Here is a 15,373-nt window from a genome sequence, read left to right as displayed (position 1 = left end):
TGTCAGCAACGGCACGTGGTGGGGTGACGCCCGCCAAATGTGCTCAAGTTGGGTGAACTGGGGGGGGGTAGCATGATCCTCCCACGCGCTACGTCCTGCCGGTGATTCCCCTCGCTGTCAGGTGAAAATAAGCGGCTGGCGACTTCACATGTATCGGAGGGAGCATGTGCTAGTCTACAACTCTCCCCAGATCAGCAGAGGGGGTGGAGCAATGACTGTGACAGCAGGGGGAATTGGCCAAGTACAATTGATTGGGGAGAAAACGGGGGGAATTAAATAGATAACTAAAATCAATCAAACAACATCGTACATCAGAGGTGCTGCAGGTGCATGACACTGACCAGACCAGATTGGATTTTTAATACAAGCCAAATATCAGCCTGATATATTGGCAAACCTATATATCCACCTAACCTCTCTCTCTCTCTGTCTCTCTCTCTCTCTCTGTCTCTCTCTCTCTCTCTCTCTCTCTCTGTCTCTCTCTCTCTCTCACACACACACACACACACACACACACACACACGCACACACATATGAGTGCATGCTGAGTTTGTCCAATCAGATTAAGCCCTGGGGTGTTAAAAGGTGGGAGATGAAAGAATAACAGTGGAGATACTCAGAGAGACCGTTACAGAAACTGGAGGAAGCTAAAGCCTAAAAACAAACACAGCGGTATCATCTCCACCACAGCAAACCGCCCTGACACTGACACACTGCTATCTGCTAAAGAGGAGAGAGGGCTGCGTGTGTGTGTGTGTGTGTGTGTGTGTTCGTGTGTGTGTGTGTGTGTGTGTGTGTGTGTGTGTGTGTGTGTGTGTGTGTGTGTGTGTGTGTTCGTGTGTTCGTGTGTCTGTGTGTGTGTGTGTTCGTGTGTGTGTGTGTGTGTGTGTGTGTGTGTGTGTGTGTGTGTGTGTGTGTGTGTGATCTTCATGACTTCAAATGACCTTGTTATCCCTGATGAGATCTGACTAAGAATACCCTCCCTGTTAGCTTTCCCTGGTCAGGTTTCATGTGGGGAGAAACTCCTATAGGCTACAGGCCACAGCATTTCCTCTCTATTCGTTTTAGGAGGGACAGCGGGTCACCACAGCAAGGAAGCTGCCCTCAAGGGTAGAGACAATGAAAAATGGAAATAAGAACATGATTTGGAACAAGTTCTATGGCATAATGGAGGACCACCATTGGAGAACTGGCTATTTGCAAATACTAATGCCTAAATAGGTCTATAACAGGGGTGGGCAACATTTGTTTTCCAGAGGGCCATACTGACATACATCAAGTAAGCAAAGGGCCACACATTGGAGGTCATACCTGCCAACACCAGATTTTTGCGGGAGTCTCCCTATTTTTAACCCTCTCTCCTGTTGTGATTAGTAATTTCTCATTAATCCTGATATAATAGTGATACAAATCCAATGGTTGTAGCAGATGAGATTTATTCACATAATTCTGCCTTTTATTTGCGTTTTTCGGGGTTGTTTTGTTTTTCTTTGAGGACCTTGGGGCCCGGATTGAGATGGTCCAAGGGCCAGGTCCGGCCCTGGGGCCGCATTTTGCCCATGTGTGGTCTATAACAACCAGACTAGAAAAAGAGATACCTGAAAAATATTGTTGTGGTCTGGCTATAGATCCATTCCCTATAGCAGCGGTTCCCATTGTCTTTTCCGACTCATGGCGCACTTGAAAATCTAAAAAAATAAATAATAATGAATAAATAAAATAGATAGGGGCCACATCCAACCGTAAGCAGGACGGAGATCAACTAATGCATTCTCAGAGCAGTTTTAATTTTAGCGATAAAAGGAGCTGTCCATCAGCACCACACATAAATCAGAGACAAAAAGTGAGCCTATAGACTAATTAACAAATAAATCATGACAAATTACATCATAAGGTCGATGACACTCCATACTTCCCTCGCCTGCATACAAGTTCCAATTTCTCCTGCAGTCAGTCTGGTGTCTCGCCGTAAAGTGTCGACATATGACATATTGTTGTTGTGCAGTGGAGAAATGCATTATCATATATCATACATAATAAAGATTTATTGAAAAAAACTTTTCCCTGCGAAGATCGTAATGTTTTGCAAATGAATTGATGGCCCACTTGCAATACTTTCACACTTACAGCTAGACACTTACGCTGTACCATTGACTACCATTAATTGTGCTAAGCTAACTAGCGCTCACTATTTTTCTAATACACGCGCAGAGAAGAGAAGGGACTCTATCTTCTTGTCTTACTATTGGCAAGATGTCAAATAGGGGAATCTCCCAAAATGTGGGCGTGTTCCTTTAACATGTGACTACTATCCAGTTGCCGCCATTAACGCTAGCTTTTCTACTGTTAGCTTGCGTGTAAATCAGATAACAAGACAGTGACGGTTAGCTGACCACTTAGCCAACTGAAAAGCTGACATTAATCAATCTAATGTATCAGAGGTGAACTGATCGGTTCCAAGTGAAAAACAATTAATCATTGAAGGTCTATTGTGTGTATAGAAACGTAACCAATATGGCCACCAGAGTCAGATGTCACCTGAAAGCTCTCTAGAAGAGCCTATAATCCTCCATAAACAAAGCTAATTTATAATATTTTATTCATATTTCTATATATTGGCTAGTAGAATATGTTTAGAATGTATTATAACACCTCTGAAAACTTGTAACAATTATTTGTTGCTCTACTAGTGGTACCGTTATTTGTTATTATTTGTTAAATAGCCTATAGCAGACAGCCCCTCACTTTTAGTGTCTGATTTATGTGTGGTGCTGATGGACAGCTCCTTTTATCGTTAAAATAAAAAGTGCTCTGAGAACGCATTATTTGGCCTCTGTTTGCGGTTGGATGTGAACATTTTGGAGATTTTCAATTGGGCTATGAGTTGGAAAAAGTTGGGAACCGCTGCTCTAGTGTATTATAAAACTTTATCCACCACTTTTTGTCCGCTTTAAGTGATCCAATCAAAGCATTTCCCAACCTACATCAGGGTGTTGTAAACATATAATTCTATAAGCTGTTATCTGTCAATATTCATAAAACATTATATCACAGTTGGTGCTTACCAATAGCATCATAAGACATTATAAACACGTATATAAAAATTCACCCTCCCCCCCCCGTATAGTTGTCATGTAAGTTTAAATTAGCTATATAGACCAAAAAATGTTTTTTGAACCAGGCTGTAAACATGTTTAATCCTGTTGTAAAGTCGGGCATTTTAACATGAGGGTGAACGGGGAACGACTCTTTTGGATCCAGCCTCAAGTGGCCATTTGAGGAACTACAGATTTTATCACTTGTGCACACGCTTCATCTGTCCAACCCCGAGCTTGCCGCCTGGTCGCAGCTAAAAGTATATGGGAGACTATACCAACACTATACAGACTACTGTATACTATACTACACAGTAGGGATGTCACAATATATCGTCCCACAATATATCGCGATATCAAAACGTGGCAATATGTATCGTTGAGATTAAATCTCATATCGCGAGAAAAAGAAGCTGAACATAGTGGCACTGATCTGTTTCTGATTGCATGCTCGCTCTCCTTTTCATTGCTTTGTTTGAACAGACGAGGGAAGTTACAGACACGGAGGATGAAAATGGTGAAATTACTCAAATTAGCGTGGAGGATGCCCCCCCAACTTACAAATCGATCGCAAAAAAGTATTGTTAAAATATTGTATCGTATCGTTATCGTGAACCCAATATCGTGTATCGTATAGTATCGTGAACTGAGTGTATCGTGACACCCCTACTACACAGTCTACCCATACATCAGGTGTCATCAGGAGAACACAAAATGGCATAAAATAATCTAGGAATAGCAGGGAAAAGAGGCTTCTACTTCTCTGTTAGAATGCATGTGAGATTTATGTAAGAAAAAAGAAGGAAATCCTGAAAATCTACAAAAATCAAATCACAGCTAAATTGTGTTGGTGTTTGATTGCATATGTTGTTAGAAACAGCAGTAGACATACAAGTGACATCGGAAGTATATCTCAGTATGGTGTGTGTGTATGAGTGTATGAGTAAGTATGAGTGCTTCTTTTTTCTTTTCTTTTTTACAAACGGTACAAAGCAAGTACTTAACAAACAAGAGTTTAATATCAGTATTCTAATGTACACTTATTACACATTTTAAATAAATATTCCATCCTTAAAATTATTTTACACATCCTCAAATAAAAATATATTTATATATGTATAAAAAAACAGACATACAAGGGTGACGAAAAACAAAAGGGTGAGGGGGTCGGGGTTCCTTACACTTCAATGCATTTTGTAGACATCAAATTTACAGTCAGAACAGGAAACCTGTGATGAGTCAACGTAGCTGCCACAATGTGTCCCCCCCCCCATTAGACGTACTTAAAGCTCGGTTTGCTTTAACTGTGTTAGAGAGATAGCAGGAAGGATCCAAGTGATGAAACACCAACATTGCTACCGAACCCACCCGGCGCTCTCCAAAACGCAGTGTGTAACGGTTTAGTGTCTCTGAACGCAGCGTTCCCTGGCAGTGCGGTCAATCAGGGCCCTTCAAGTCTCCTTGAGCAGCAGGCGAGAGTCCAAAAAATGACTCTACTGGTCAAAATAAGATACAAAAAAAAAAAAAAACACAACGCACTCTACGAAGGCGTCAGCATCCCCGATACGTCAGACGACAAGTTATGTGCATCTACAAACTTTTCATTTTCTTCTCTCTTTTTTTGTTGTTTCCTTTGTTTGTTACACAGGTCAGTACTAAAAGTCTGGAGTACAAAAATAGATTTCTCATGTCTTTCTTTACAGCATTTTTTGTTTTTGTTTTATGTTGAGAAAAATAGAAAACAAACTACATATTAAGATATAATAATGCTCAGTATAAAAAAAAATGTCTCTAGAGGTTGTTTTGGGGTTGGGGAGGGAGAAGAGGCACGAGGAGTTTCTCGGCTTTGTCAGTCAATCAGTCCGTTTCTCCTCCTTCTCTCCTCTCTGTCTTTATACCCCCTCCCCCCGCTCCCCGGGCCTCAGCGCTCTGACGAGTAGCGCGTGCGCTTAGTCCTCCGGCTGAACGGGTAGTGGATGAAGTCGAAGGGCCGGTGGTGGGCGGGGTGGGCAGGCTGCTGCCCCTTCGGCAGCCGCTTCATGAAGTGGACCTCGCGCTGGTGCTGGCGCGTCCGCGAGCCCTTCCGCGGCCGGCCGCGCCGCGTGAACGCCATGTACCAGCCCTCGTAGCGGGCGTTCCTCAGCGCCGTGTAGTTGTTCTCCAGCACGATCTCGGTGAAGATGCAGTCACGCCCTTGTCCGCTTTTCTGCAGAAACAAACACACACACACACACACACACACACGAGTCAGAGAAGGCTACTCGATGAAGATTTACATAGGGAAGTATCAGATGTAAGGAAGGCTTTCCCTGTGCAGCCTGTCCCCTGCATCCACACGGACGGACACACACACACACACACACACACACACACACACACACACACACACACACACACACACACACACACACGGCCCTCCCCACACACACGCAGCATATGCTACAGTCATTACACTCCCAGATCAGAGAGAGGGGGATGACAGTAAAGCGATGCTTTAGCAGCCGTCCAGGAGCGCCTCGTGGCTCAGTCGCCCCCCCAGGCACGCCATCACAGGACGGATACCTCCAGTCCAGGAAGGCCTTCATCAGCGCCCCCTGAGTGGCAATTTCACCCCCATTCCCATCTCCTGTTGCGCTGTCTTTAGCCCCACAGGTTAAATTTAACCGGCCAGCGCTCCTCGACTTGAGTATCAATCGATAGGACCTTAAATACACCTCACCAGCCGTCTGCTGTGTTCAATTAAGGCGCCACGAGCTCGGAGTGTCGACTTGAAATGACGCTGCGGTGAAGTAAATAAAAAAGGAAGGTGACCTATGACCTCCAGTTGGTGGTATCACCAGGCAAACAGCCACCCATATGGACAAAAGTCATCTTTTCAGAAAAGCACAGATTGATGCTTTAGGATTAGCTTGACACAGCCTGCATGAGTCATTTAGGCCGCGTTCGCCCCATAAAGCTGCGTAAACTTAATTGGAAGGACGGTTTAAAGACAATATAGGGTTCTGCTGTGATGAAAGTGAAGGTGAATGGGGGGATTTGTGTGGTGATGAAATGTACAGTAAGGCCAATAGAAACAGCCTCTGCTGGACTTGGACTCGGCGACGGAACGCAGCGCTAACCTACTGTAGCAAGCTCCCACCTTTTGGACCAAATAGTCTTGTGTTAAAAATAGTCCAGATACACTCACACGCGCACGCGCGCGCGCATCCAAAGACACTCTCTCCCTCTCTCCTGCACACACACACACACACACTGAGGCCCGGCAGGCTGTGACTGGGCCGGTAGCTCAGGGCAGATGGTGGACGAGGCAGGGTGCTGGGTGGGGGTGGGAGCGGTGGGGGTGGCAGCTCTGTTTATTAGCCAGCACAGTGAGAGAGAGGGGCGCTAACATAGCCTCGGACACACTCGCAGCCTAGAAAACACATACTCGCAAACACACGTACAGACTCCTAACCTGGTGCCTTTCAGAGCTTGGAGTAACAATATAACTCCAGCGCAAAGCCTTCTATTAACCGTGCACATATATAAAGCATCTTCTCCACATTGGACAGTTTTGTAAATAGCATTAGCCTCCATTAGCTTCCAACCACCTTCATCAAGTCTTTACTTAAAGGAACACATCGTTTTTTTGGGGGGAACATAGATTCGATCGGCCTGTTGGTCAACTTAGCTAGTCAGTGATGAGAACAGCCTACACAGTGCACACCAAAATTATCCATGTGTTGCCAGTAGATCAGTGGCTCCAGTGCTCCATGCTGACACTTTAGCATACATAGCCTATGTTGAGTGAGAGTAGGCTCCATGCTATCGATTTAGCATGTACTACTACTAGCCTATGTTGAGTGAGAGTGTGCTCCATGCTAACATTTTAGCTTTTAGCATACACTAGCCTATGTTGAGTGAGAGTAGGCTCTATGCTAACATTTTAGCTTTTATCATACACTAGCCTATGTTTAGTGAGAGTAGGCTCTATGCTAACATTTTAGCTTTTATCATACACTAGCCTATGTTTAGTGAGAGTAGGCTCTATGCTAACATTTTAGCTTTTATCATACACTAGCCTATGTTTAGTGAGAGTAGGCTCTATGCTAACATTTTAGCTTTTATCATACACTAGCCTATGTTTAGTGAGAGTAGGCTCTATGCTAACATTTTAGCTTTTATCATACACTAGCCTATGTTGAGTGAGAGTAGGCTCTATGCTAACATTTTAGCTTTTATCATACACTAGCCTATGTTGAGTGAGAGTAGGCTCCATGCTAACATTTTAGCTTTTATCATACACTAGCCTATGTTTAGTGAGAGTAGGCTCTATGCTAACATTTTAGCTTTTATCATACACTAGCCTATGTTTAGTGAGAGTAGGCTCTATGCTAACATTTTAGCTTTTATCATACACTAGCCTATGTTGAGTGAGAGTAGGCTCCATGCTAACATTTTAGCTTTTATCATACACTAGCCTATGTTTAGTGAGAGTAGGCTCTATGCTAACATTTTAGCTTTTATCATACACTAGCCTATGTTTAGTGAGAGTAGGCTCTATGCTAACATTTTAGCTTTTATCATACACTAGCCTATGTTGAGTGAGAGTAGGCTCCATGCTAACATTTTAGCTTTTATCATACACTAGCCTATGTTTAGTGAGAGTAGGCTCTATGCTAATATTTTAGCATACACTAGCCTATGTTGAGTGAGAGTAAGCTCCATGCTAACATTTTAGCTTTTATCATACACTAGCCTATGTTGAGTGAGAGTAGGCTCCATGCTAACATTTTAGCTTTTATCATACACTAGCCTATGTTGAGTGAGAGTAGGCTCTATGCTAATATTTTAGCATACACTAGCCTATGTTGAGTGAGAGTCTGCTCCATGCTAACATTTTAGCTTTTAGCATACACTAGCCTATGTTGAGTGAGAGTAGGCTCCATGCTAACACTTTAGCGTGTACTACTAGGGTATGTTGAGTGACAGTAAGTGCCATGCTAACACGTTAGCATACACTAGCCTATGTTGAGTGAGAGTAGGCTCAATGCTAACACTTTAGCATGTCCTACTAGCCTATGTTGAGTGAGAGTAGGCTCCATGCTAACACTTTAGCATGTACTACTAGGGTATGTTGAGTGACAGTAAGTGCCATGCTAACACGTTAGCATACACTAGCCTATGTTGAGTGAGAGTAGGCTCAATGCTAACACTTTAGCATGTACTACTAGCCTATGTTGAGTGAGAGTAGGCTCCATGCTAACACTTTAGCATGTACTACTAGGGTATGTTGAGTGACAGTAAGTGCCATGCTAACACGTTAGCATACACTAGCCTATATTGAGTGAGAATAGGCTCCATGCTAACACTGTAGCATGTACTACTAGCTTAATGTGTTGAGTGAGAGTAGACTCCAATGCTAACACTTTAGCACGTCCTTTTGCTCCCAACCCTAATAGAGTTCAACAATGACCACCCACTTTTTCGTAGCTCCGGTTCCATAAGAGATTCCCCATTCATTGTCTCCATAAAAAAGAGTCGAAAAGAGTGTTAAGCCTGGAACTAAGCCAACCAGCCAGCTACTTATCCGTGAGTGACCATAAAACATTTGACTCTGAGCAAAAACAAAAAATAAAAATGAGGGGAAACAATCTAAAGTATAATTTTTTCCCCGCTTGTTATTTTTTTGTTTTTGCTCCAAGTTAAATTGTATATGGTCACTCACAATTCAGTAGCTGGCTGGTTGGTTTGGTTCCAAGCTTAAAACTCTTTATATAAGGATTTTCTAAACATCTAGGAGAAAATGAATTGGGAATTCTCTCATGAAAAAGTGGGCGGTCACTGTTGAGCTCTATTGCGCCAAGTCCCGCCCTATTCTGTGTCTGATTGCCTCACCCTGATATTCTACCCCAGAGTCATAGAGATGTAAGAGTTGCGTCATCTCCATTCACTCCGATGGACCAGTTTTTTCCCCTCTCGCAATAGTTCCCGGAAGTAAGGTTCTGGATTAAGCAGCGCTCTAGAGTTGTAGCAGAATGGGCCGTTTGTGATGTACTTTGAAAGGGTAAGACATTTAAAGAATCAAATTGTATATTATCAGCATTATTTTATGCATTCAAACATACTTCCTCTGTTCTACCCAAACCCCAATCATCACTCTTCATATGCCTAAATCCAACCAATCATCACTCTTCATACATAAAGGCAACCTCCTCATGCCTAAACCCACCCACTCTTGGTACAACACTTTAGCATATAGCTGTCATATTTACTATAATTCTTTGACAATTCTCTACACAAAACTGCCACTTACCTGAATATAATTTACGATTTCTTAACATTTAGCATTAGAGTTCAATCTTAAGTAGGCTAATGGTAAGTTTTCACGTTTGAGATAATGCTAGTTAAGTTACCTCTATCCCACCTCTATATGTTAGCATGGAGCATACAGTACTGTCATTATTAGTGTGTGCTAAAGTGTTGCCATGTAGCACTGGAACAATGATTATACCGGGCACATTTTGGTGTCCAACCGGAGTCAAATTCCTTGTATGTCTACATGCTTGGCCAATAAAGCTGATTCTGATTCTGATTCTGGATTTGTCATCACTTAACAGTTAAGTTGCCCAAGAGGACCATCTTCAAATCTGAACGTATTCCTTGAAGCCAAATAAATTCATCAGTCAAACAAAGTCCCTGCTGTAACTGTGCTGCTGTAAGCGTTGACATTCTGACCCCATCGGTCGTAGCTGCGACCTTTTGCAACCCGGTGCTGCCGTGAACTTTTCGCCTCACCTTGCCAATGAGCTTTCCCCTTTTGTTCATGCAGATATAGAAGCCGGTCTCCGCTCCCTTGATCCGCACGCGGCTCCCAAAAGTGTCCGTTTCCACAATGAGTTTGGCTGAGGAGAATCAAACGAAAAGAACATTCCATTAGGGGACTGAAGCTGGGAGTGTGGCACAGGCAGCGACGGCAGGTTTGGTGAAACATTACGTTGATCTTTTTCAGTGAGGTGGCTACATTTTGTGTGCGTCTGAAATGTTACTCTGAAAACCTCAATGAAGTGTGTGTGTGTGTGTGTGTGTGTGTGTGTGTGTGTGTGTGCGTGCGTGCGTGTGTGTGTGTGCGTGTGCGTGTGTGTGTCTGTGTGTGTGTGTGTGTGTGCGTGTGCGCACATGCATGTGCATACACATAAAAGCATCACCAACTCGCAAAAATACTTGACTTCATGCATGCATACATACATACATACTGTACATCTAGCCTTGCTCTCTCTCTTTCTCTTTCTCTCTCTCTGTCTCTCTGTGTGTGTGTCTCTCTCTCACACACACACACACACACACACACACACACACACACACACACACACACACAGCAAAACCTGTGGGACCATTCCTGGGGATTTATGCAAGCAGGAATTCTTGCAAAATGATAAAACCACGTGTCTCTCAATTCTTTGAAAGCTAAAGAGGCGATCCTGGCAGGCCCATCACGAATTCCTTTTCAAATAAATCTGCGTTGACCTCACACACGTAAAGCTCCACATTTATCTCTATATCCTACCAAGTACTGAAAGACGGGGAATATAGACGTTTCTTCTCAGTGTCTTGGAATATTGGGTTTGTTTTGTTGTTGTTGTTGTTGTTTTTTACAGTGAAAAAGCACCTGAGGATGTATACAAACGAATGCATTCCTTTATTGTTTAGTTTCTGCAGAACAACAGAAAAATGCACACATGAAGTGTGCGCTCATGTGATACAATTTGACATTTCCGAGGCAAAAATTCCGCCCATCGATCTCGATCTTGGATATTTAAACCCATGCCAGATAGTCGATGAACATACTAGAATGGACACTTTCCTTCAAATTGGCTTTCCATGCCTTTTGCCACAAGGTTACCAGGGTCACTGGGAACGGTCACGGACCTTTCCACCCACCCACTGCCTAACCACTACAAGTCTGAGAGTTACGGCTGCGGTTACAACCAACAGTTAAAGCTGAGCTGAATGAGAGATTCTCTCTCTCTCTCTCATTCTCTCTCTCTCATATACACACACACACAGACAGACAGACAAAACTACGTCAGTAGTCCACACAGGTGACCTGAATAGCTTTCTGCGGCTTCGCACACGCACACATCCCATAAAAAAAGTGCATGTGACCTGCAGCAGCGTTCCAATAGACTACGACATGCACAGTATAGCCCCAAAAAGGTGCAGTTTCATATTTGGAATTGAATAGAAATATGGTGAAAAGTGAGTTTGACGAGGCCTTATTCAGGTTCTGAAGCTGGATGGAGGGAGAACTTGTGGGGGGATGGGGTGGGGGGGGGGGTTGGAAGAAGGAGCTATGCAGGAAATGTTCGGGAGGTAGAAGTAAGATGACTTCTAATGGTTCTTCCAGACCCGGCGGGATCTCTGGAGGATCAACCTATACAGCACCATCTACAATCCACTGGACCTTTCTTCTGCCTTTCTCTCCACAATACAGACATGGTGTCACGTAAAAAGAACATCTCTGCACATCATTTTAGTGTCAAATTTAGTGCCCCCGGTTTTTTCATGGATAACGAGTGAAAAATGCAGCCGACGGGGCGGGCGGGGGAGTGAGACGGGGCGGGCGGGGGAGTGAAGGCAGTTCCTCCGTGCGCCTGCCTGATGCAGGTCCACTTGTTTCTGGAATTCTCTAGAAACAAGTGTTAAAGGACAGAGCAAGCACGAGGAGCAAAAGTCTAACTTGACTTGACAACATTTCTGAGGCGAGTTGGTTTGCATTGGAAACTAGGGAAATTATCTCACTCCATTTGCAGATTTGCACTCCATTTAAAGAAAAACAATGAAAAAATAAGACAGTGCTAAATGGCTTTTTAAGACGTTTTTGTTTTTGTTTTTTGCAGTGCAGCGGAAACCCCATTCTCCAGGCCCAACATCCCTTATTCCAGTTGACAAATGAATGGCACAATCATGTTAAAAAATCCAGCAAAACCATGAGCAGAATTTGCTTCACAAAGCAGAACAGGTTGGATTTCATCATGGGAACTAGAATACATGGATGGATGGATGAATGGATGGATGGATGAATGAATGAATGAATGAATAATTAAATAAATAAATAAATAAAGACCTAAGCCAGCAGGGAATTGGGTAAGAACTTTTTTTTTAAGTGTGGGGGAAAAAGCGGCCCATGCAGAGCCTAAAGTGAATTGAAGGATTATAGCATGCATATTGGGTTATATGGAAAATTAGTGAGTCAAAATTTCGTCTTGTCGCTAGTTATTAGAATTAGGAACAAATATCAAGCAATAATAATAATATAATCATCATAATAATCATAACAACCACAACAAAACACCAGGGACCGTTCTCGACCAATGATCCCTCTGAACTGATAGTTTGTTGACCTAAATAATTTATCACGTGACCAACTAATATCTCAGTCAGTCTTTGCTTCACTTTGTCTACAGAAGTCCATGTGAATATAGGCCTACGTTTTAGAGGGGGTAGATGACTGTGTAATAGTGAGCTTCTTACCGTGCACGTCTCCATCCTCGGCCATGGCGTTGATCTTCTTGCTGGGCAGCACCTGCACGTGTTTGCCGCTGGTCCGGCTGTACAGCTGGTAGGTGCGGATCAACCTGCGGCTCACACGGTCCGTCACTTTGCTCTGCTCGCTTACATGCTGCGTGAAATTAGGCGGGGACTGATTGGTTACCTGTCAGAAATTAAATGTCATCACAGTCATCAGTATGTGTACATTTGTTTTCCTTGAAGAACAATCAGGACTATATAGCTAAAGTCGGTGTGTGGCCAATTGTTTGTCTCCAGGATATTTGAATATCCTATTCTAACGCAATGAGAGCTTGTTGTGTTTTTCCCGGCCCCTGAGTGACAACTTGTAACACGTTCCAGTAGATGTTGCCAAATCAAATTAACAGCTTCCAAAAAAGACGCACGGCGTGATTACAGGTTGTGCGTAAAAGGAGAATGCGCGCTCGGGTGATGTTGCCAAAAACGCTGAACTATAAAAACACGGGTCAACATCTGATACACTGAGAACAGAACAGCCACTTTCAGCCTTACAGCGAGCCCAAAAGTTGTTCCTTCTTTCACTCGGGGTCGTGCCAAAAACTAATTGTCAAAAAATTATTGTCAAAAGGTGATTGCCGCTATTGCCCATAACAACATGCTACAGCTGCTTTTATCTGGATCAAACAATCAAAATAGCCTACAGCTAACTTTATGTCCGTAATTGCATTATGTCTGTGAAACTTTAACGTCTCTTGTTGTAGGCTAACCAAATAATCCAAATTGTGCCCAAAAAATTATAGCGTAATAATCAGGCATGACATTTACGCAATAGCCTACGGCTATATTGTTTCCGAGGCTATGTCTAATGGGCCTATCTTAGCCCTATTTGTAAACTATAAGCCTATCTTTTTCAATTAGCCTATATGACTGCATTCTATGCTCTTTGCCCGCTGCCCGGCCTATACGATTTAAAGCCTGTTTTCCCCCACCATATCTGCAATCTGACGGTAATCACTTTTTGGCACAACTGAAAACATTGGCCCTCGCTTATTTGGAACCTTACCCCACGACATTTTTCACAAGACTTGCGATCATTCCCCCCATGCCCCGATGCCCCCGTCTGCGCCGCGCGTCCTGTGCCAGGGCCGGTATGTTCATCAGGAACCTGCCAGCAGGCCGCGCGCGGCGCCGCGGGAGCCATCCGATATTGTTGTATCACATAATGATATGATGATCTCTCACCTCCCCCCCCCACACACACCCTGTTATACTGCGCTCTGCACCGGCCCGGGAGCTTTGGCTTGGCTGCCATATGTTTGAGAAATTCGCATCTTCTGACACTTCCCCAGTAAAATCACACAACTGTAAATGAATATTATAACAAAGATACCATGTAGGCTACAGAAATGTATAAGTGACATACCTGAGCGTAGTAGCAAAATGCGAATAAGTGTAGAAACCTGCGAAGAAGAAGGATAAAGTCACTTCAGGGTTGCGTAAAGGCGCATTAATTCATCTAGACAGTAAATTTGAAGATAGGATAGGCTATAACAAGAGTTGGAAATGCACTCACAGATAGCTGAGTCGGGATGGGATGGGTCGCATGTTGGATGGAGATGGAATGCTCTTCCAGTCGACAGCAGTCCCCAAAAAGTCGTTAGATCTCGTTTAGGATGCGAATATCAGAAGTCCAAAGATTTCATTGAAATCCCAACGCACACAAAACCACAACAGAGAAGGTCAGAGGTGCTGGCAGAGACGCTCGTGAGCGCAAAGCCGCACACACATTCTGCGCCAAATCAATGTCCATCTGAGGGAAATGCTCCAAGTTCCTGCTCCACTGACAACGCTGCAGCCCAAAAAATGTGAACTATAACAGCAATGAATGATGATAATAATAAGACAATCTGTCTTTTGTCAGAAGTGTAAGTGCACTTGTAAAACGGAGCGGTGCCAATTTTAGGGGGAAATGCGCTGCAGAGTTCTAATACAAAAAAAACGAATAACAGCCTAATATTCTAATAATAATGTAAAACCCTGATGATGCAAAAGAAAATGAGGTCAGTCCGCTGGTGTCAGTTTTGTAATTATGAGGTCAGTCCGCTGGTGTCAGTTTTGTAATTCCTATAACGGCTTCTCCGGTCGCTGCCTTCAGGGGTGTGTGTCTCCTTTATCCCGGTGGAGAGTGCGTGTGTGTGCGCGTCTCTCTCTCGCTTCTCGCTTGATGCTGCTCCGCTCGGCTGCAGCGGGACTGACTGGTAGGACGCTCCTGCTTCTTCCCTTCCTCTGCTCCCATCCCACAGCCCCCCCCCCCCCCCTTCCCCCCCATCCAGTCCGCACGTTTTTGGCGGAGGAGAGAAAGGGGCGAGGAGGAGCCTTGGACGTGCGCAATGACGCCCTTTGGAAATACTGACATAAAATTGCTTGATGTCATTGATGAAGTCTGAGCGCATCATCGGCTCTATAACCCAAAGCCTCCTCTGGTCTCCATAACATAATTCCATTCATAATCCCGTTTTTCACATCATTTGTTTATTTTGGATGCGTGTGAGCTGCATCGATTTGTGTATTGTCAGAGCAAAGTGTGAGACATATTAACAGGATTACAGGCGATTAGCGTTTTTAACCCCCCCCCCCCCCCCCCCCCCCCCCACACACACACACCATCACCCCCCCCCCCCCTCTCTCTCTCTCTCCCTCTCTCTCTCTTTCTCTCCATTTGATAAAGTGAGACGCATTCATTCATTCCGTAGCTCTTCCCGCCTGCC

General features: G+C 43.9%; 1 protein-coding gene across 1 annotated transcript; it reads right to left on the bottom strand.

Annotated features, from left to right (window-relative positions):
- Positions 1-5,016: 5,016 nt before the first annotated feature.
- On the bottom strand, positions 5,017-14,210 carry fgf8a (fibroblast growth factor 8a; the record flags this gene model as incomplete). The annotated part of the gene is made up of 5 exons (XM_083650337.1): positions 5,017-5,301; positions 9,873-9,979; positions 12,609-12,789; positions 14,029-14,065; positions 14,179-14,210. The coding sequence occupies 5 exons, from the start codon at positions 14,208-14,210 to the stop codon at positions 5,017-5,019; spliced, it is 642 nt and encodes a 213-aa protein (XP_083506463.1).
- Positions 14,211-15,373: the final 1,163 nt, after the last annotated feature.

Source organism: Poromitra crassiceps, assembly GCF_964638095.1.
Source record: "Poromitra crassiceps genome assembly, chromosome: 14".
In the NCBI taxonomy this organism is placed as follows: domain Eukaryota; kingdom Metazoa; phylum Chordata; class Actinopteri; order Beryciformes; family Melamphaidae; genus Poromitra; species Poromitra crassiceps.
The sequence above is the reverse complement of the archived record's forward strand: the minus strand, read 5'-3'. Positions and strand labels throughout refer to the sequence as shown.